The 22,031-nt window shown below is 45.8% G+C and overlaps 1 protein-coding gene across 6 annotated transcripts in view; it reads left to right on the top strand.

The window, feature by feature from the left end:
• The window catches only part of SFMBT2 (Scm like with four mbt domains 2), a 226,246-nt gene that overhangs the window by 23,316 nt on the left and 180,899 nt on the right, over positions 1 to 22,031 (top strand). For all 6 annotated transcript variants that reach the window (XR_012374583.1, XM_073879943.1, XM_073879941.1 and 3 more), the window contains exons 3-4: positions 4,183 to 4,277; positions 5,986 to 6,226. Coding sequence is in view for 5 of the 6 variants with exons in the window: in XM_073879943.1 (XP_073736044.1) it covers positions 4,183 to 4,277; positions 5,986 to 6,226 (336 nt within the window). In the remaining variant the exon portion in view is untranslated. The remainder of the gene's footprint in view (positions 1 to 4,182; positions 4,278 to 5,985; positions 6,227 to 22,031) is intronic.

The following is a 22,031-nucleotide window of genomic DNA, read 5'->3' on the forward strand; positions in this document are numbered from 1 at the left end:
GGCTTTCAGAGAAGTGCCTAGTGGGAAAGAAATTTAGGTCATGTGAATCCGTGGTAAAGTTTTTCTCCCTTCGAGGAACCTAACAGCTAACCAGTCTTTGACTGGTTTATTTATAATAAATATAAATATTATATATATTTACATTATACCATTTAGAATAGTAATTTGCCCCCCCGCCCCCCGCACCCCCGGCTGGGTGATTGGGTGATTTTTATGTGTTTTCTTTTTTCCGGAAAATCTCTCTGGGTCCCCTGAGTGCAGGTGACTGTCCCCCCTTCCTTGGGGGACGTGCTGCAGCCGTGAACTTGGCCCTCGGCATGGCCTTGGCCAGCCCTTTCCCAGTGTCGTTCGTGCTGTGGGGTCTGTTTAGTGCACTCAATGGAAGTACTTTTTAAATCTTGTGATAGTATGAGCGGACGATCAGCAGTGAAAATCTCGAAGATTTAATGCCTTCCTTTCTCTTCCCGAGTGTATGAGGAATATCTAGCACATGAGAAGGTGTTGTATGAGATTTCATTGGCTCCAAATCTGCAGACTCTCCGTTCTTTTCTTGGCGAGTGGTCACGAACGTTAGCATTCAGCCTTGCAAAATTAGCCCAGTTTCAGACTATAAAACCAAAACCTAAGATTTGATTACTTAAAAAAAAAAAAAAAGGTGTGTGAGCCGTGTGTTTATTCTGCTTTACACTCTCATGTATAAGGTGCGTAAGCGTACACATCTCCACTTTTAGTGTTCTTTTTCTATCAGGAAATTTGCTGGTCACATAAATAGACTTCTCTTTTCTACAGCTGAGTGGCTGTTTTCTTGGTCGCGTTTCATGGTCGGTTTTCATGATGTCATGGGGAAAAACGCTTCCGACTGGTGCCTTGGCAGAGGCGGGGAGATTGTCAGAGTTTCCCTGATAAAATGTTTATGGGTTTAAGAGGTTTATGAATCAACTGTAAATATTTGCTCTGGGTTTATGAGGCCTCCACTCATAAACAGTGTGTGTGTTTATCTATTGCTCATTGAAACGTCTTTAGAGAACGAGCTGTTCGGGGAATGTGTGTGCCTGGAGGAAGTACTATGAGTTACAGGTCGGGAGAGGCCTAATTGTGGGGGACCCTAAATTTTGTGTATGATTTTATTGTTTAAAACTACTGGTGCTGGGCACACGAGCTTTATTTTTAAAATCCCATTCCAGGTTTGACTTTTAAGTGTTTTCTGTGGACCATAGAGCGTGAACAGCACTCTGTAGCAGTGCTATTAGGGACTCGCTGGGGAGTCACTGGGAGAACTTTCTGTCTCTTGGTGACTTAAACGAACACCCGAGTGACGCCTGAAAGCCATCTACAGCCTGTTTATTGCAGGAAGAGAAACATGGTTTGTAATGAATTAAAATTCAGTGGGAACCAAGTTTTGGGTAGAAGACTGGTAGCCTCGACTGGACTTGTATGAAGAGTGAAGAACCTTAGTGAGTGGTCTCGAAGCTGAAGCTGAGAAATTCAAGCCAGGCTCTCACCCTCCCGGACGATGCCAAGTGATGGCATCACCGGTCCTTCCAGGTGTGGTGCGGAAGCTCCCCGAAGCTTTTTAGCCCCAGGCACTAGCTGCTGCAGGACTTCCTCCTTGCTCTGTCTCCACGCAGATGTTTCTGATGCCAAGGAAGCCAGCACTCCCTGAGAGCACTTCCGTTTTCCAGGAGCTGGTAATTGACCCAGGGGCTCTCCCAGGACCTTCTGCCTCCGCAGGCCCAGGACTGAGTTTCATGGCCATGTCGTCCCCTGGTTGTATCCTCCTGCCAAAGGCTCTCGGGGCTCTCTGCACACTGTTCTCTCTGAGCTTGGCTACTGCCTCCCGCCTTCCCCCATCTCCTGCGTCTTCCCACTGCCGGGCTTGGCTCTGGAATGCTCTCATGCTCACCAGCACAGAAGACAAGCTGGCCCTGGAGCCTGCCTTGGGTGGTGGTGGTGGAGTGCATATGCCCTACGCGTGGTGCAGGCAGAAGGGAGACATGGAAAGGTGTCTCGGGAGAGTTCCAGCTTGAAACCTGACAGCCCGAGTTGGATTCCTGCTTCTGTGGCTGGGCAGTTGCGTGGTCCTGGTGACTGCCCGCCCCACCCCAGCCTCTCTGGGCTCCCGTCATCTCTTCTGTGCAATGGGGATGGTAGTCACCGTCTGTCAGGGTTCTTGGAAGGAGGAAACAGGGTGGTGCACGTAAAGAAGTTAGCAGAGAGCGCGTGGAGCTCTTGTCACGACCCGGTGGTGGCTCTGTGGGGCCGGAAGTGGGTGACCCTGGCTGGGGCGGGCAGGCCTGCAGGTGGCGTGGGCTCTGCGGGAGCCAGACAGGTAGGGTGTGGAGAAATTACAGACTTCCTTGGCACCAGGCGCCCCGAAAAAGTGAGATGTGCGCAGGCATGCTTCTGGCTAGTGCATCAGAAAGCAAACCTGGTAATCGATGCCTGCAGCCTTTTGGGGAAAAGAGTTGTGGGTCGTGTTGTCAGGTGACACCCGGAGGGGTTTTCCAGAACGTGACTGCTTCCCTGCGGGTTTGTCTCACTGTGTCTCAGCAGTATATCTTGTTAGCTGGCCACTGTGGGAATCTGCTGATTTTTTTTCAGGGAGCCTGTTTCCAGTGGAAGGACCTAAATCCCTGGATAAAGTGGAAAGTTGGGAGAAAAATAAGGGAAAGATTTTCTCTTCAGGGAACTTTTCTTTTTCTTGCACATTTAATTACAAACCAGCTTACAGGGGTCAAAGTTGAGGAGGCTAGTTCCAAGCAACTTTGATTTAGAAGACAAAATTTAAGGTAACTGCTTTTAATCTAGCATTTTCTGGTTTTACAAAAAAGATCTTCTGCCCATTTCTGAGACTATACAGAGTATCGCAGGAAAATTACTTTTCCTACTTACAATTGAAGAAACCTTTGGTAGAAAATGGTTGTGGTAGCCTGCAAGAACAAAGCTTTCTTTCCTAGAGCCTCCTGTTGCTGGTTCCCCTGGATCACCTGCCAGGATATACCACTTCTCCATTAATAACATGACCGAGAGCAGTATTTATTTTTGGCCTGTGAAATAGGCTCTTGCTTATAGAAGATACACAGGTTGAACATCCATTGAGCATTATTGCAAGGAAAGAGAAGCTAAACTTTGAAGATCTTACTTATCCACGTGTGTGGAATACCCCTACTGCTCTCTGTCCTTTCTTTATGATATGATAGCCTTGCAGATATGCTAAAATAATGTTTACAGCTTTTGAGTGCTTTCCAATTGGAAACTGTGACGTAATACGGTTATCCGTGCTTTAAAATGAGCTATTTGGTTCTTTTTGACTATATAGATTATATCTTATGCACAATCTTAAATGTTTTGAGAATTGCTTGATTGGCAGCTGGTTGGTTTCTGTCACTAAGTTGCTAGGTGACCTCACATACTTGAGCAATCCTTCTGGACCTCCAGGAGTTTTTTCCTTGGGATAACATCAGAGTCAATGCTTCCTAAAGTTCCTTATGACACTAACAGTCTGTGCTGTTACTTTATAATCTCTAGCCGTCGGAAGTAAATGCGTGGTCAGAGGTGCTCATGCTGTCTACATGTCAAGGTACCTCCTCAGTGCCCGATGGTTTCCTTTACCCTGTCCCCCAACCTCCCCGGAGAAGGGAGTGGCCACAGTGAGGGCGGCTGATTCCAAACAAGTACTCTAGCAGGCGGCAAATATGCCCCGAAACAAATCTCATTTCATTTGCCTGAGAGCGCCTAATTTTACCCTTGATTTTGCCAGCGTAGTTCAGGCAGGATTTCTTCAGTGTTCCCTTTCCTTAGTCAACACCCCACAGTCAGCACGCCAAAGCCGACAGTATCAGCAGCATCCTTTTTTCTTTTCTTCAAGGTTTTTATTTATTTATTTGAGAGAGAGCGAGAGAGAGCACAAGGAAGGGGAGCAGCAGAGGGAGAGGGAAAAGGCAGCTCCCCACTGGGCAGGGAGCCCGATGTGGGGCTCGATCCCAGGACCCTGAGATCATGACCTGAGCCGAAGGCAGACGCTTCACCGACTGAGCCACCCGGGCGCCCCTCAGCTGCATCCTCAACAGGATCCTCCTGCACGGTTGAATTCCATTGTCCGTTGCATTAAGGATTTCCTGCTCTTTATGGAAGGCCCATGCCTTTCCAGTCTTCACTCTGTTTTTCTTTGTCTTTTGACAGAAGAAGGCTCGAGCCTGGAGGAAATTGGCTTTAACTGGGGAGAGTATCTGGAAGAAACAGGTACCAGCGCAGCTCCTCACACGTCCTTCAAGCACGTACGTAACACCCCTCGTCTTTCTGGTCTGCATTTGGAGGGGGGCGGAGGGGCATCTGCAGGAAGATGCCGAACCTTTGGGAAGATTTGGGAAGAAAAGGGAAATTGAGGCAGGATTTCTTAGAAATCCAGAGGTGAGGGCGATGTCCATTTGCTTTCCACAGACAACTGCAGGAAAGATGGGCCTTGTCTTCATACTTGAGGTCTTCCGGTAACGGGGTCTGGGCCCAGGGTGGGTCTCAGTGTGTGAAGAACAGTGTGCACTTTGCCCTTATTCTGCACCCTACGGAGCCAAAGTAGACAGACATGGCCCTGCAAAGGGCACACAGCCTGAGACAGGTAGGATTGATGGGAATAAAGAGCCAGCAAACGAGGTCAATACATGTGATGAGTAATATCATCTAGGAGGGGTAGTGGCTGTATATTTTTTATTTTGAATGGATATTTGTCTTTCAGAAGGACACCTAAGAGTCTTTACAACCATCTGTGGGCAGATGAGTGAAATTAGAAGAAATAACTGTAAATACTCAGAACACGTTTGGATCAAACCAGAAAATCATTTTCATCAGTAATATTTCTTTGAACGATGCACGTAGCGTGCCCCGTGAAGGGCAAGTCCCGGGAAATAAAAGATGGAGGATTTATCAGACTTTTGCTTATGTATGAGATTTTGGTAATATATCATTAGCAAGGGAAAGACTAAATTTTCAGGGCCCAAGTTCTGAGGCATTACTATAGCTTTACTGGAAATGAAAGTTTACTTCTGAGAAACAGTTTTTTTTTTTTTTTTCCACTGAGATATCCAAAGCAAAGATTTAGCCCAAGTCTGGTAAACAAACTGGGGCAGTTTTCTAGCCTATTCGTGCCTTTGGCTCTTTTGCCTCTTAAGATGCTGGGATGACTTGGCTAGATCCCTTGAGGGGGTTTAGGAAAGAGATACTGATCCACAGATTTTTCCTTCTTTTCTGTACCAGGAAGTTATCAGTATTTCTCCATGTGGAGCCACCCTGTTCTCTTAGATCCAGTCATATCTCCCACTTCCCTTTCAACCACAGTGTGGTTTCTTTCCGGACGCACAGTTTCTCCAGGCCCATGTGCCAGGTTTAGAGGAAGGGTAGCATGGACCCCTGGACGAGCCACGTATAATCCCAACATCTCTTAAGCAGGTGCTCCTCGAGGGTGTCAGATGTGTGAGCTTTCGAATGTTGTGGCTCACCAGGCTGCACATATTAATAGACTATAACCCTTAATTTAAAATAAAAAGAAATGCATTCTCAAAGGCTATGCTATTCGCGCAGTGGCCTCTAGCCACATGGAGCTACTGAGCACTTCAGAAGCCTGCCGTCCGAATGGACACGTGGTGTGAATGTCGAAAGCTGGCTGGATTTTGCAGGCTTCCTTGGAAAAGAACAATGTAAACCAATTCCGTGTCTTTCATGTTGATTACATCTTGAAATAACAATATTTGGGATATATTGTGTTAGATAAAATACATTACTCAAATGAATTTCATCTGTTGTATCTTTCTAATTTCTCACGTGGCTACTAGTAAACACAACGTCTGGTGGGTGGCTCGCGTGGTATTTCTCTTAGTGCTGTTCTAGGGTGAGAGGAATACTATTTTTAAGTGCCGTGTGTTTAGTAGTTCTGGTCCTCTTCTGGGTGTGTCCGATATAATGACATTGTCCCCGTGTTTCTCTTTCTTGAAGGTTGAAATCAGCCTTCAGAGCAATTTCCAGCCGGGGATGAAGTTGGAGGTGGCCAACAAGAACAACCCAGATACGTACTGGGTGGCCACGGTCATCACCACCTGTGGGCAGCTGCTGTTGCTACGTTACTGTGGTTACGGTGAGGACCGCCGGGCCGACTTCTGGTGTGACGTGGTGATCGCGGACCTGCACCCTGTGGGTTGGTGCACGCAGAACAACAAGGCCTTGATGCCCCCGGACGGTAAGCTCCCCGCATCCCGACGGCCAGGTGCCCACATCCTGAAGCCTTTTGATTCACACTTGTTCAGGATGCTCGTAGAGACTTGAAAACTGATTTATTGGGAGGTCTGGTGCTTTGCAGGTTGTTTTTGAGTTCTAGTGTCGGGAGGGCTCCAGAGTGGGGGGACCTGGGTGCATTTTTACTTGTCCACTGAGCCCACCGGGGCCTTCTGGAGACTAAGGCTTTGGAGTCTAGTCCTCAGATGGGTGTGCGGAGGGTAGGAGAGCAGGGCTGAGGGATGGATGCCCATGATTGAAGTCTTGTGTTCCCTTTGGAGATGGATGATGTTGCTTTTCTTCTGCTTTAGAGACTGGGCGTTTTTTATTTTTAAGAGTTTATTTATTAGAGAGAGAGAGAAAATGAGCTGGAGGGAGAGGGAGAGAGAATCTGAAGCAGACTCTGTACCGAGTGCAGAGTTTGACACTGGGCCCCATCTCATGACTGCAAGATCGTGACCTGAATCGAAACCCAAGAGTTGGCCGCTTAACCAGCTGAGCCACCCAGGTGCCCCGAGACTGGCATTTTGAATAGTCACATAGAGCACCTAAAACAGGCTTCTCTGATAAGTTTTCATCTGCCTTCCTGTGGGGAGACTGTCGGGGTGGGAAGCGTATAGAAAACTGAACAGATGTGGAGAAATGACATTACTCTCGAGGGAATCGTCAGAGCTTGTAGAGATAAGATCCATTTAGTTGCTGGAAAACAGTGGTTCCCTACAGTGACCGTACCCCCCAGGGGACACTCAGCCATGTCTGGGAGCATTTTGGGTTACAACAGAGAGGGTGCTGCTGCTGGCCTCTGGTGGGAAGGCCGGGGTGCCGCACAAGACAGTCCCCGAACCAGGGAGTCATGGGGCTCGAACTGCAGTGGCACGGACTTGGAGAAACCCAGAAGGAGCTCGTCTGATCCCGTAAGTGAGAAAAGCCACGTTTCCAAATACCTGAATCTTCACACCCTGTTTTCAGTGTTCAATTCTGCGGTGACGGCAGCGGTGATGCTTGAAGACTTCGGATGCTGATGCTCAGGCCTGTGTCATGTCTTCATAGTACCTGTCTGCCTATTTTAATTTTGACTTGATATCTTTATTTCCACTTGACAGGTAACGTTTCAGAGCTGAATTCCGAGGTCCCTTTTGTCCACCATATTGGCAGTTGCTTTCACCAGGAACTTTTGGATTTTGTCTTCTTTCTGAAGTTCTTATATATTCTTCTGATTGGTGGGAATGGTCTGTGCCTTTCTACTACCCCACGTCGTGCATAATTGAGAGCCGGCTGAGAGGAGGTCATGGCCCTATAGACCCATGCTCATGGAACTTGAGTTGTATTTCTGTGACGTTTATAAGGACAGAATACGTTGCCTGGGCCTCAGCTGACATCGTGGCCCCCGAGTGCCCCAGAAGAAAGAGAGACGGGCCCTTCAGTCCTGTTTTGGGTCATTGCACCTGTGCTCCCCCATGCGCAGGCCCTCCTCCCGCCCCCCTGCCTCCTCCAGCTGTGAGCTCACAGGCAACCAAGGTCAGACCCCGTCTTTGCTCACAAAGCCGCTGGTGCCCTTGGAGTTGATCACATTTGCAGCTGTGCCCCTTGCCCCCACTTATTGATACTTGAAAACAAATTGAGTGACGATACACATACTGTAAAATTCATCCCTTGGAAGTGTGCCCCTCAGTGATTTTTGGTGTAGTCACAAGGCTGCACAACTGTTTTCATTGTCGTAATTCCAGAGCATTGTCATCACCCCGTAAGGGAACCCTGTGCCCATTGACCGCCACTCCGTTCTCCCAGTCCCTAGGCGCTGGCGGCCGCTGGTCTGCTTTGTTTCTGCGGCCTCGTTTATGGAGACACACGGAATCGCAGAATGTGAGGCTGCTTGCGTTTGGCTTCTTGAACTTTGCATCGTGTCCTGGAGGCTCCTCCCTGTTGTTCAGCTTGTGGGTCAGGATGACTTTTCCTGGCTGCATACTATTCTGCTGGGTGTCTGTACTGCACTGTGCTTCTGCATTCGGCTGTGGGTGGGTGCAGGGTGCAGCTGTAGTCCCTGTTCTGTGGTTTTACCCCAAATGGTGGGCTCCGCAGTGGGAAATTGTTCACTTGTGTAGCCCAGCGCTAATACCTGTCCCTGGCGAGTTCTCAGTAAGTGCTCATTGACGGAGTGAATGCTCTGGAAGGAGGTTATTATCTCTGCTTATTATATAGATTCCCTTAGGAGAGGAATCCCTGCTGTTAAGTCCACAGGTAGTGCCTTTCTTCCTGGCCTTTGAGTCAGGGCAGTGTGAGCCTTGTTTCTGTTCTCTCTGCGGAGGGAGGGGCACTCGTGGGCCGTGACCGGCCCGCCCTTTGTTTCTGTGTCCCGTCCCAGTTCTGCACGCACACATCGTGGACTGAACTGGGTAAAGCTCTCCCCAACGTGTCCCGGGCCCGGCCTGCACTGTAGGTCTGTCGTAAGTGACACTTTTATATTTCTTTTATTTTTTTAATCCTCTTTACAGAGTTTTAAGTGCATGGAAACTTGTGAACTGTAAGCACAGTGTCAGCCCATCCCTAGAACTTTCATGTCTTGCATAACTGAAGCTTTGTACCCACTGAGCAGCAATCCCCCACTTCCCCTCCCCTGGAAGCCACCATTGCACCACCCGCTTCTCTGGGTTTGATCGCTTCCGATTCCTCACCTACCTGGAGGCGTGCAGTATGTGTGCTTTTGTGACTGGCTGGCTTTCCCTCAGCATCATGTCCTCGAGGTTCATCCATGTGCAGCACGTCCTGGGATTTCCCTTCTTTTCCTTTCAATTTTTTTTTAAAGATTTTATTTATTTATTTGAGAGAGAGAATGAGAGAGAGAGAGCACGAGAGGGAAGAGGGTCAGAGGGAGAAGCAGACTCCCCGCTGAGCAGGGAACCCGATGTGGGACTCGATCCCGGGACTCCAGGATCATGACCTGAGCCGAAGGCAGTCGCTTAACCAACTGAGCCACCCAGGCGCCCTTTTCCTTTCAATTTTATTGAGATAGAATGAAGCTATGGCAGTGTGTGAGTTTGGTGAACACCTGTCCTCGCACAGAGATACAGAAAGGGATCGAAAGAAGCAATGTTTTTCCTTGTGATGAGCGCTCTCAGGATTGTCTTAAAACGTCCAAATAGACCACACAAGCAATGTTAGCTGGAGTCCTCACGTTGTGCCTTCTGCCCCCTGTACGATCATAACTGGACATTTGTCCCTCTCGACCTCCTTTATCCAGTTCCCTTACCCCCCCATGCACGGCCTCTAGTGACTGCACATCTCATCTCCTTTAGTATGAGGGTTTTTGTTTCTTTGTTTTTTGTTTTTTTTTTTTCCTTTTGAGTCCACATAGAATTAGATGGTACAGTGTTTGTCTTTGTCTGTCTGACTTATTTCACTTAACATAATGGCTTGGGGGCCGTCTGTGTTGTTGCAAATGGTAGGATTTCCTCGTTTTCTTATGGCTGAAGAATATTCCGTTGTCTATACATACGGTGAACATTAAGGTTGTTTCCGTGTCTTGGACGTTGAAAATAATGCCGCTGGGAACGTGGGGGTGCAGATGCCTCTGTGACATAGTGTTTTCCTTTGGGTAGATACCCAGTCACAGAATTCCTGGATCTTAGGGTAGTTCTATTTTTAATTTTTTTGAGGAATCTCTGTACTATTTTTCAGAGAGGCTGTACCGATTGGCATTCCCACCAACAGAGCGTGAGGGTTCCCCATTCTCCTCATCGTTGCCAGTGGGTCACCCCTTGTCTGTCTGTTAGCCGTTCCACAGGTGTGAGGTGATACCTCCTGGTGGTTTTGATTTGCATTTTCCTGATGCTCTGTGATGCGGAGAAGTACCCGGATGTGCTCTTTGGAAAAATGTCTCTTCAGAGCTGCTTTTCAGTTTTTCTTTTTCTTTTTATTGAAGTGTCATTGACACACACGTTACATTAGTCTCAGGAGTATTAACACCGTGATTCAGCTTCTCTGTATCTTATGCTGTCCCCACCACAAGTGGAGCTTGTTACAATATCACGTATTCTGCACGCTGCCTCTCTCATCCCAGAGCTGGAAACCTGGGCCTCTCACTTGCCTTCACCAAATACATGAAGGGAAATGGGTGAAGCTTCTGCCCATTTTTTTATAAAGACTTTATTTATTTATTTGAGAGAGAGAGAGAGAGCGCACGAGCACGAGTGGGGGAGGGGCAGAGGGAGAGGGAGAAGCAGACTCCCTCCCTGAGCAGAGATCCCGGGACTCCCGGATCATGATCTGACCTGAAGGCAGACTCTTTTTTTTTTTTAATTTTTTATTGTTATGTTAATCACCATACATTACATCATTAGTTCTGGATGTAGTGTTCCATGATTCATTGTTTGTGTATAACACCCAGTGCTCCACTCAGAACATGCCCTCTTTAATACCCATCACCAGGCTAGCCCATCCCCCCACCCCCCTCCCCTCTAGAACCCTCAGTTTGTTTTTCAGAGTCCATCATCTCTCATGGTTCGTCTCCCCCTCCGACTTACTCCCCTTCATTCTTCCCCTCCTGCTATCTTCTTCTTTTTCTTTTTTCTTAACATATGTTGCATTATTTGTTTCAGAAGTACAGATCTGTGATTCAACAGTCTTGCACAATTCACAGCGCTCACCATAGCACATACCCTCCCCAATGTCTATCACCCAGCCACCCCATCCCTCCCACCCCACCCCCACTCCAGCAACCCTCAGTTTGTTCCTGAGATTAAGAATTCCTCATATCAGTGAGGTCATATGATACATGTCTTTCTCTGATTGACTTATTTCGCTCAGCATAACACCCTCCAGTTCCATCCACGTCGTTGCAAATGGCAAGATCTCATTCCTTTTGATGGCTGCATAATATTCCATTGTGTGTATACACCACATCTTCTTTATCCATTCATCTGTCGATGGACATCTTATGAAGGCAGACTCTTAACTGACTGAGCCACCCAGGTGCCCCTTCTGCCCATTTTTAAATTGGATCTTTTTTAAGCTATTGAATTGTATGAGTTCTATATATATTTTGGATATTAACTCCTTGTCAGATCCATGGTTGCAAATATTTTTTCCCATTCTGTAGGTTGTCTTTTCATTTTGTTAATGGTTTTCTTTGCTGTGCAGAAGCCTTTTTAGCTGGTTGTCGTCCCATTTACTTATTTTTTATTTTATCGCTTGTGCTTTAGGTCTCATGTCCCAAAAGATCATCACCAAGACCGATGTCAAGGACCTTTTTTTTCCTGTGTTTTCTTGTAGGAGTCTTATGGTTTCTGGTCTTACATTGAGGTCTTTAGTTCATTTTGAGTTAATTTTTGTGAGTCATGTAGATAGGGGTCCCTTCTTTTTTAAGACTGAATAATATTCCATCTGCTTTGATTGAAAACAGCCACCGAGGTGAGACAATACAGTGTCATGTACGATTATTTAATTTCTTTGCGGTCTCTGTCCTCTCATGAAGTAAACCAGTCTGGATGGATGATTTGTGCTGATGGAATATTGGGAAAATATCGGTGCTACTCGGAGAACGAGAAATCTTCCCGCGCGCCCAGCTCCGCACACGACGGCCATGTAGTGGTGCCCACACCCCCCCTCGGGCGGGCCCTCGGGCTGCCTCCCCACCTTCTCGCTTGTCCTTGCTTATCTCATTCACGACTCACTCTCCCAAGTCTGACACGTTAGCAGCTAAATGCCCTTGGAGAGGCTGCACGATGGTTTCACTTTGTAATAGATTCTCTGGTGAATCGTTTCAGAGACAAGTTCGAGAGTGCTGAATTTTAACACTCTCGGAGCTAATGGGTTCCTTTGGTAGAAATCTATGCTGCTTTGAGAGAGAGGGCATAGTTTATTAATCAATTCTTCTTTCTCGCTTGGATGAAAAATGTGGCAGCAGTCACAGTTCCAGAAGCAACATCAAATTTGTTTCCTACTGACTTTGCGCTATTAGGCAAGACAGAGACACACTTAAAATGACAAATTCCCTGTGAAAAATGGGAACACCCCATAAAGGGGGGCAGCATTAATGTGACGGAAAAATTTGAAGCCCGCTCAGACAATAACAAGTTATGCTAATTGGAGAGTTTCTTTATTGCTTGTTTTAAAGAACTTGAAAAAAAATGCAGTAGGTAATCAATATGACTTGGAAATCTTTAGCGCAGAGAACAAAGTCAGGAAATCGCAGGTTCGTGGGGGCCAAAGGTTTTATTGATTGCTGTAGTACAGGATAATTATTGCTTTGTAGCCAGGGGCAGCAGTTGTCCCGCAGGGAATTGGGGAATCTGTTTTTGAATAGGGATTCTTGTTTGTGCGGTTTTCTGTCTCAGAGAGCTAACATCGTTGGAAATTCTGCAGCTGTACCCGGTCAGTCTTTGTCATGGTTAAACTTGAAAGGATATCACAGGATATTAACACAAGTTAAAGTCCATGACACATAATGGTTTTGTTTGGGGTGCTCCATGGTGATGGACTTTCTTACCAATCTCAGGGATCGGGGGGCTGTTTTAAAGGGAGGAACATGGCGGTTGGAGCCAGGAGATCTGGTTCTTATCTTGCCTCTGCCATGAGTCTAGCTAGGTAGGTGAATTTCCTCTCAATTTTCTCATCTCTGAAATGAGACTGTCTAATGTCCAAAGAACTTTCCAGTCTGCCATGCGTGGGTTTGGGGTCCTTGCGAAGGAAAGGAGGAGCAAGGGGTGCTAGTATTCTCACGTATACATGAGGAGTGGAGTTGGTTTCGGAACTAGGATCTGTGGAAGTCCAGCCCAGGGGTCTGTACAAAGCACAGAAGTTTCCGTGTTACTCTTGGGGTGATCACGTTTCAGTGGATCGAGGAACACACGAGGCTTGGGAAGTTATTGGGAGTGCCTGGGTCCATTGTCACCTGCAAAGGATAGAATTTCACTCGATAAAGAATCTTGAGAGTCATCGACTCTGGTTCCCTGTTGGAGCCCAGAGAACTGGGAGTGCTCCTTCCCAGAGCGAGAGTCAGTGGAAGTGTAGCCAAATCAGTCAGTCTGTGCATGACGGCTTCAAAGTACGGGTGGGCGGAGCAAGGGGCTGAGGGTGTGAGGTGATCTTGCCCACCAGACGGAGGAAGCAGAGGGCCACCCCTCCTGCTCAGACCGGGTTTGTGTAGCGCTCAAGACCTCGGAGGACATTTTGGGATTGTCCCAAGTAGTCTTAACATCTTTCAGAGTCCCTGCACCAAGACAGTCATTTTAGGATTTGAGATGATAGTTTTACCAACCATGTAGCATCCTTCACGGTCCCATATTTTCTTGCCTTGCTGTTTGCGGTGAATTTAATGTTTGACTTAATGTGAGCCGTCATTCTTTCGCTAAGCCTTACGAGGAGGGAAACCAGCCTGGTGGCAGCTCCACCTCTTTCATTAAGAGGTGATTCCGATCAGCAGGAGAGAGCTCCGTTACTAAGGACACATTCAGAGAGACCTGGGTGCAGTGGCCAATTGGCCGTCCAAAGAGCAGCGTTCCTGCTCATGAGCTAATCGGCACTAATCTTTCATATTAAAAGTATTAAGAGACATACTACATTAAAGCATCAGTAAGTGCAGTGGAGGATTATAGTTCTTATTAGGGGAGCTCGAGGTAAAATACGTCTTGGCTTAGTAAATCAATAAGGCTTGATTTATGCATAAGCACATGCAAAGCTCGCAAAGGGCAACTGCCAAATAATTATTGTTTATGGTGATAATGTAAGGAAATCATTTAATCCGGTGACTGTTTCACTGTTATTTATTGAGAAGTAGCATCACTACCTGTCAGCGTCTGGGGCGGGGAGTTTGGAGTTCTTGCAGGTACCGACTGAGTCCCTGAAAGGAATGCTCCTATGAGATTGCAGGTAAGTACGTGTGATGATGCCTGTCCAAATAAAACCCCTCGGCTTCTAAATGGAGAAATATTTATGTGCGCTTTCGACTGTTGCAGTAAAAAGTATTGGAATTACGGTGCCTTAGGAATCATGCCACTAATTTTTATTTTCCCCATTATTAAAATTTCTGTAATTTGAATTGCAAACTCTGCAGTCTTGCCAGAATGACTCTATTTACCATCCAAAGTTGAATTGAAATTACTGGGAGTTAGTTAATATATAATTTATTTGAATAAAGGGATGTTTATTCATGAAGTGTTAGAAGCAAGTGTGAACACGGCCTTATGTTATGCGGGTAGATGCTGCCAGGTTCTGAAGCCTGGTCTCAGGACTGTTTGGGGGGATTTTGTTTTTACCGTAGTTGAGTATAAAGTAAGGGCCGCGGCAGGTGATGCACAGTCATGGGACAAACAGACCTTCCAGTTGTTTAACTGCGGACGCTGAGAGGTCGAATTTGATCGTGTTGTATTTATTACTTAGTTTATTATTTAAATGACATTTTAGCAATACTAATGGAACTTATACATTCCCATTGTTTTCATCCGCAGTCCTAAATGTCGTGGAGCCCCTGCCTGTTCAGGTGGTCATCTGCTCGCTTTTCAGGTCTTCTGTCCCCTGTGTGTTGGTTCTTGTTTGCTTGGGTCCTGGAGGCGTCTGGGCTGATACGTACCCTGAGTGTCAGGCATGGACCAGGACAGCCCCATGTGTCCTTGTGCCTTCTCCGAGTGTGTGACCTCAGGTTTCCAAGGCTCCATCTTACAACACACCACGCTGGACTGGGTGATTGCCAAGTTTTCCTTCCACTCGAAGATGTTCTGAATATAAGAATCCAAAGAGCAATGAATGAGATTTATAAAAGGGCTCTGAAGTAAATAGGCTCTATGAATAGACACCTACAGAACTGTGTGTGTTTTGTTTTGTTTTGTTTTTAGCCCATGGAAGGAAAAACAAAGACCAAAAAAAAAAAAAAATTAAATAAATAAATAAAAGCAGACTAAATGGTTCCCATATAAATCAAAAACCTTGTATAGGTAGTGGTGAACAACTGTTTGTTTATGAGTAAAAAATTAGTCTCTTCTCTAATCCCTGCTTCCTGTTTGTACTTGTTTTTTGAAACTCACTATAGTACCCCATGTCCCCTTAATCAGCGTCTTGCCCAGTGAATGAGTCAGTCATGAATTTTGTCCTGTTGGCATCACGGCTTCTCAATTAAAAACAGTTTTATCTACACAATATTTTTATTGTGTGCCTGCTATGTACCAACTAAATTTAACCCTATCCTAAGAAGACCCTTGTCAGCTGGCTGGTAGTATTCTTATTTTACTTTTGAAAAGTGTGGCTTGGCAAGGGTAAGTCAGCTGTCCCCAGGTCAGACAGCTTGAAGTATATTTTAAGGTAAGGGTAATTCCTTCCCCCCCCCCAACTTTTGAAATCAATGCTTTGAAAATAGGAGGTCAGTAAATATTTGTTTATTGATTAAGTTGTGTCAATAAGACTTTCGAATCTTTAGACTTGAAATATTGGAAACGCATTACCAAAAAAAGTTGTAGAATTGGCTTCTTGTGGTTTTTAAGAAGAGGGTAGAACGCTCCTTGTCCAGAATGTTTTCCATCTTGTCATTTTTGGAGGCAAATAAATGGAAGAGATTCGGTCTGGAGCTTCCTTGCCAAGTGGTAATCATGAGATTATGTAAAATTATGTAAATTGTATCAGATGCTATTTGGGTGTTTCTGCACTCCGTAAAAACTGTAAGCACAAAGCGGCACCGTAAGATTTTCCCTTTTGGTGTTTGTCATAAATTAATTTACTTTCTCCTGCTGCTTAATCCAGCGACATCTCCTGTAGGTCAGGCTCCTGTTTGATTCCGTGCGGGACACGGGTTAGTTCCTTGGGTCTCCGTGGCCTCTTGTTGGCCACTGATCGTGCTTCATCTCCCCGCCAGGGCCTGTCTTCTCTGTCCCCCCTTCCCCCGTTGAGGTCCCGGCCCTGGACTGTTTCTGATGGGGCCCAGATAGTGCAGGCCTCCTGTGCCACTCTAGTCTCTGCGCGGTGGACACTTTAAGTCACCCCGTGACCCCGGTGCAGCGCCTCTGGGAGAAGCCTCCAGGCACCTTGGAGCACACGGGGCTCCTGTAGGGCAGCATGCCCTCCTCGGACCTCTGGCTGTTCCCAGCCTGACCTGCCTGTGTTTTCCTGCCCAGAGCCAGGAACCCTAGCACCATGTGCCTCCCTCCATCATGCCCTTGACTGTCCTCTAGCCTGTTGCACTGCTGAGCTTCTCCCACCCCTCTTCCTGCCCTGGGCTCCTGAACAAGACTCTGCCTTCCTACTGCTTCTTGTTAAGCGCCCTCCACCCCATTAAAGCCTCAGGTTTCCAGGGTCATGTCTCTGTTTCACAGCCATGTCTCTGTTTCACAGCCATGCCTCTATTCCAGAGCTGTGCCTCCATTCTAGAGCTGTGCCTCCATTCCAGGGCCATGCCCTCCATCCAGGGCCATGTATCCATTCCAGAGCCATGGCTCTATTCTAGAACCGTGCCTCCATTCCAGAGTCATGGCTCCATTCTAGAACCATACCTCCATTCTAGAGCTATGCCTCTGTTCCAGGACTATGCCCTCCATCCAGGGCCATGCCTCCATTCTAGAGCCATGCCTCCATTCCAGAGCCATGGCTCTATTCTAGAACTATGTCTGCATCCAAAGCGTGCCTGAATTCCAGAGTCATGCCTCCATTCTAGAGTCATGCTTCTGCTCTAGAGCCATGCCTGTGTTCCAGGACCATGCCTTCATTATAGGACCATACCCTCTGTTTCAGGGTCATTGCACTCTGTTCCATGGTCATGCCTTCATTTCAAGGCCATGCACTCCGTTCTAGGGCCATGCACTCCGTTCTAGGACCATGCACTCTCTTCTAGGGCCATGGCTCCATTCCAGAGTCATGCACTCTGTTTTAGGACCACGCGCTCTGCGTTCATCTGAGAGGTGGACAGGCCCCCCCCCCCCCATGCTGAGTGTGTCTCCCACAGCTGTATGCTATTCTCTGAGAATGCCTGCCCCCTGCTCTTACTTAACGAGCGGTGTGGCTCATGCAGAGATTCTTCTGGATACGGGGTTCTACGATGTGTTTAATAAGTGGGTGATGTGACTTGATCACGGCTTTAGCTTCTTTGAAGGCTTGCATCTATTTTTTATAGCCTGTCCTCCGCTCTGAGAAGGGCCAGACATGTACATCAGGATAGCACAGCAGGGGTCTTTGGTTGTTCGCGCTACACTTGACACCAGGACGAGAGGGGCGTCTGGCCTGGGCTCTGCATTCTGGAAACTCCGCGAGTCACCAGTACAAAACAACTGCGTTTATCGAAGAACACGGAACCATTTTAGCCACTGGGGGAGCTTGCCCTCAGTGTGGGCCTGGAGATACTTTTAATTCTAAGCGTTTTCTCTGTGACGAACACTGGCTGGGCACAAGGGCTAGGATTCTGCGTATCTTTTATGCCCTTAGAAAAAAGGCCTGTGTCTGATTGCTGTGGATTTCGTGGGTTGTGGCACTGCCCTAAAGGAGAAGTAATGCATGTGTTAATTATGCTGCGTAGGACTGAAGATAAACCTTGTGGGGAGCACAGAGCGAAGACTTTTTGCTAACGAAGTTTTCCTCTTCAGTAGTGCCGAGTATCCTCCTTTTTGTTGTTGCTCCTTGGTCTGGTGTTCCATTGTGCGGTTCCAGAGGCATTTAGTAGTTGGTGCAGACTTTGTAGCACTTTTATACATCAGCTGAGGAATACTGGACAATACTAAACAAAATCTAATTTTGCTTATGAAATTAAAAAATTTTACTACATAAATTCATGGTCCTCTCACACGTGTGTATTTAGCTCTAGACAGCATACGTGGATTTTTTTTCAAGATTTTATTTATTTATTTGACACAGCGAGAGAGGGAACACAAGCAGGGGGAGTGGGCAGAGGGAGAAGCAGGCTTCCCGCTGAGCAGGGAGCCCGATGCGGGGCTCGATCCCAGGACCCTGGGATTTATGACCTGAGCCGAAGGCAGACGCTTAACGACTGAGCCACCCAGGCGCCCCTCCATACATTGATTTTTTACATCAACAACTGGAAGGACATTGGATGCTATAACTGTGGATAGTTTTACTTTTTATAAGTACATTTAATAAAGGTTAAGTTTACAAAACACTACATAAAATACTTAATTTTATTGAAATATTTTAGGTAAAAATTTTGATATTCAGTAATTATAATTTGTAATTTTCCTATTAATTTCAATAGATGATTTGGAATATTTACAGGGAAAGTAGCTTTTTTGAGGACACACAAGATAACTTGAAATTTTGATTTCTGCATTTTGATTTACACTGTTTTGATTGAAAATATTAAAATTGTATAGACTGGATATAATTTTATTTTTTAATCCCTTAGATGATTTCTGTGAACAAAATATAAATTATGTGAAAAATCTTGATTTTTTTTTTAACTAGATAGTTAATGCTTTTTCTGAAAAAAGGACAAGGAAAATAATTTTTATGGAGTAAATATGTAAGGATTTATGAATTATGGAAATCTCTAATTTATTACTCATCCAAACATTGCTAGCCCATCAACAGCCAGACACACCATCATAATTAAATTTATTAATCTTCGGCATTTTGCCAACTTGCAGTCGTATATAAACCATACTCTCTGATTCTGTTATGATGAAGATATATTTGTCAACATAGGAGGATGGGGGACATATTTCGCCTCACATCCTGTTCGCTTGATTAATAACTTCAGAACATTTCCACATGTGGCAGGTGGGCCCACATTTGTGCTTTGCTGGGGGGTCTTGATTCAAGGCTTCCAAACTGGGTTTCTCACAGCCCCCATAACCTGGACCTCTCGGCCCTGCTTGATTTCGGGGCTCAGTTTCCAGACCCTCACATTCTGTTTGCCTCCAGAAACCCATCTCCCTGGGAAGATACCAATGGATGTCTTTTTTCTGCTGCCCCAGCCAGCCCACCTTCTACTTTAGAGAAGAATGTCATCTTGTGCATTGCTTTTGGGACACCGAACTCAAAATATTGGTGTTTTAAGTGAAGCCTCCTTTACTCAAGGCATCATGTTAAGGTTTTATGCTTTTAAGCTTAATCGTCAAACTTTGTGATGTTACTTAAATTTTGATTGGGGCCAAAAAGAATTTTAATATTTGGAGCCTAAAGACATTTTTTAGTGTACGGTTGGAGGAATTTAAAAAAAGTTTTAAGTTATATATTACATTTCTTCGTTGTTGCAGAAAAGTAACGTAGGATGAGCAGTAAGAGTGTTGGGAGTGAAAAGATAGTACGTGAGGTCAGAGTCAGGGGGATGTGGGATGGGTCTGACTTCAGGAGGGAAAGGAGCACCGCACAAATGGTTAAGGTAGTGTTCATTCAGGTGCGTTTAAAAATGCATGGCGGAGGGGGTCAGATCATTCAATCGGATGTAGTTATGGGAGCGATACGGCAGTTTTATTCAAAATGTCGTATGAGCAGTCATAGGAAATGACATCCTTTGCAACCATTTAAATGAAAGAACGATTTTAGAATGTGCAGTCGAAAGTACATGACTGGGGAGTGTAGTTTTTCAGAATTATTTGGAGGGGGGATGCGAGTAATAAAGCTCAACACCTGTGTCAGATAAAAGGCCAATCTGAAAAGCGGATTAGTCCCTCCTGCTCTCCTGGGCGGATATTTGGCCTTTATAATCTGGAAGGTGTACGTATTCTGAATGTCCTTCCATGCCCGTGTTAGCCTTGTAATTTAGGTGTTTAGAAGTTTTCCAGGGCTTTGAAAGGATTTCTCATAGCTGGGCTTTCACAGAACTTACATTCGAGTCACGGATTCCTTGCAAGTCTTCCTCCAGGGTTCTTTGCTAATGGGAACACTAGAGCTGGTAGAGAGAGGACCTTGGGTTGAGGGAGAGGAGCCCACTCAGGCTGCCGGTAGCTGTTTATTACTATTGCTGTAGGAACGGAAACAATTTTACGTCGGTCTACCAAGGATTATTTATTGAGGTTCTGCTATGTGCCCAGTGGCTTTTTTGGTGGGAATGTGTGATGTTATTATGAAGCATTTTACATGAATCTCGTTTGTAATATAGTCAGCTTTTGGTCAATGGTATGTACTCAGATGTTGGGCTTACTTTTGGAAACGCATTTTTTTAAAAAAATGTTATATATAGGAGAGAGAGAATGAGAGAGAGCAGGAGCGAGCATGAGTGGGAGGAGGGGCAGAGGGAGAGAATCTTCAAGCAGACTCCCGGCTGAGTGTGGAGCCGGGACACGGGGCTCGGTCTCACAACCCATGAGATCGTGACCTGAGTTGAAACCAAGAGATGGACGCGTAACTGACCGAGCCGCCCAGGCGCCCCCGGAAAGGGTTATTTTCCATGACAGTTCCTAGTGTACATATGTCTTCGTTGCCATTTTCCACTTTGGCCATTCATTCTTAAAGATCCCACTGATGTCTTGCAAAGACGCTTTGGAAGGTAATTTGAAATTCTGATCTCTGGAAACTTGGGTAGGATCTTCCTTCTTGTCTGGGTGGGAACTTCTCTGAGACAGCACTTTGTTTTTTGTTTTTCTTTTCTTTTTTTTTTTTTTTTGCATTCTCAACATTTATCTTTCTTATGCTAAGCATTTTTAAAGGGTGGCTGGCCTGTAGTGGAAATTTACAAGAGCTGGAGGTTGACCTGATGGGTAATGAAAGTCTGGTGCCTGACGTTTGCGGTGGTCTGCCAGAAGCTGAAGACAAAGGTCTCTCTGCACTGTGTCCCGCTGGTATTAAAATGAAATAAATGGGTGTTTTTGGAGCTGCCTCCTGTGCAGGGAAGGGTGGTCTTTTGGCCATCTGGAGGAGGGTGAGTATTGGCCTGAGTCAGGTGGGCTGGCTGGTGGCTCAGCTCTGCCTCTTGCTGGTCACCGGTCGTGACCTTGGAAAGAAGTCACTTAACCTGGTTGCATCCCACTCTGCATCTTCAGAATAGCTAATTAACACCTGACCTTGTTCTCGCTTGCTGGTAGTGTCAACCCCAATATTGCTGGCAGAGACAGAAGCTCTCTGGATCCCACAGTAAAGTGGGAAGGACACAGCCTCACATCATCCTTTCTTTTTCTTTGTTTAAATGCAAGAGGCTCTAATGGTCCCCCTTCCTATGCGGAACAGAGGGAGGTGTCCTGTGAGGAAGCTCTTGCAGCTTCTAGTGCAGACAGCTCATGAAGCTGGGAGCCCCCACCCAGCTCCTCAGTGCCCAGGATGCTGACGAGGAATTGCTTTTTCCCCACCATCTCGGGGAATTTTGGTCATGCCTCTGTTCAAAGTTATTTTTGCCTTGTGTTACAGTTATTTATGGATACACGATCTCATCCATTTGATAATAAAAGTGAGGCCTTGTGAACATTTTGTAATCAGAAAAAATATGTATTTTGGATCCTAATTAAACGTGTGAACCTTGGACAAGGTCCCTCATTTCTAAACTTTGTGACCGTCAGTATTTCCATGGAGGGTAATGATAGCTGTCTTCTAGGATTGTTTTGTGTATTAATTGGGATTTGTATGAGCTCAGAACTGCTCTAAGAATATAGGAGGAAATCTAGAAATAATGTCTTTTTTCTTCCTTCATCCTCTGGCTAATGGTGGTATTTTTTTCACTTAAATTTTATTTATGGATTGATGATTTTAAAGGCTTTACTTTCTATTTTTTTAAATTTTGATAATGTATTTAAAACAGTATATCTAAAATATTAACCTTTCTTTTTTTAAGTTTTATTATGTTATGTCACCATACATTACATCATTAGTTTTTGATGTAGTGTTCCACGATCCATTGTTTGTGTATAACACCC

Source organism: Callorhinus ursinus, unplaced genomic scaffold (genome assembly GCF_003265705.2).
Source record: "Callorhinus ursinus isolate GAN/ISIS: 27379988/994484 unplaced genomic scaffold, GSC_fseal_2.0 scaffold36, whole genome shotgun sequence".
Classification (NCBI taxonomy): domain Eukaryota; kingdom Metazoa; phylum Chordata; class Mammalia; order Carnivora; family Otariidae; genus Callorhinus; species Callorhinus ursinus.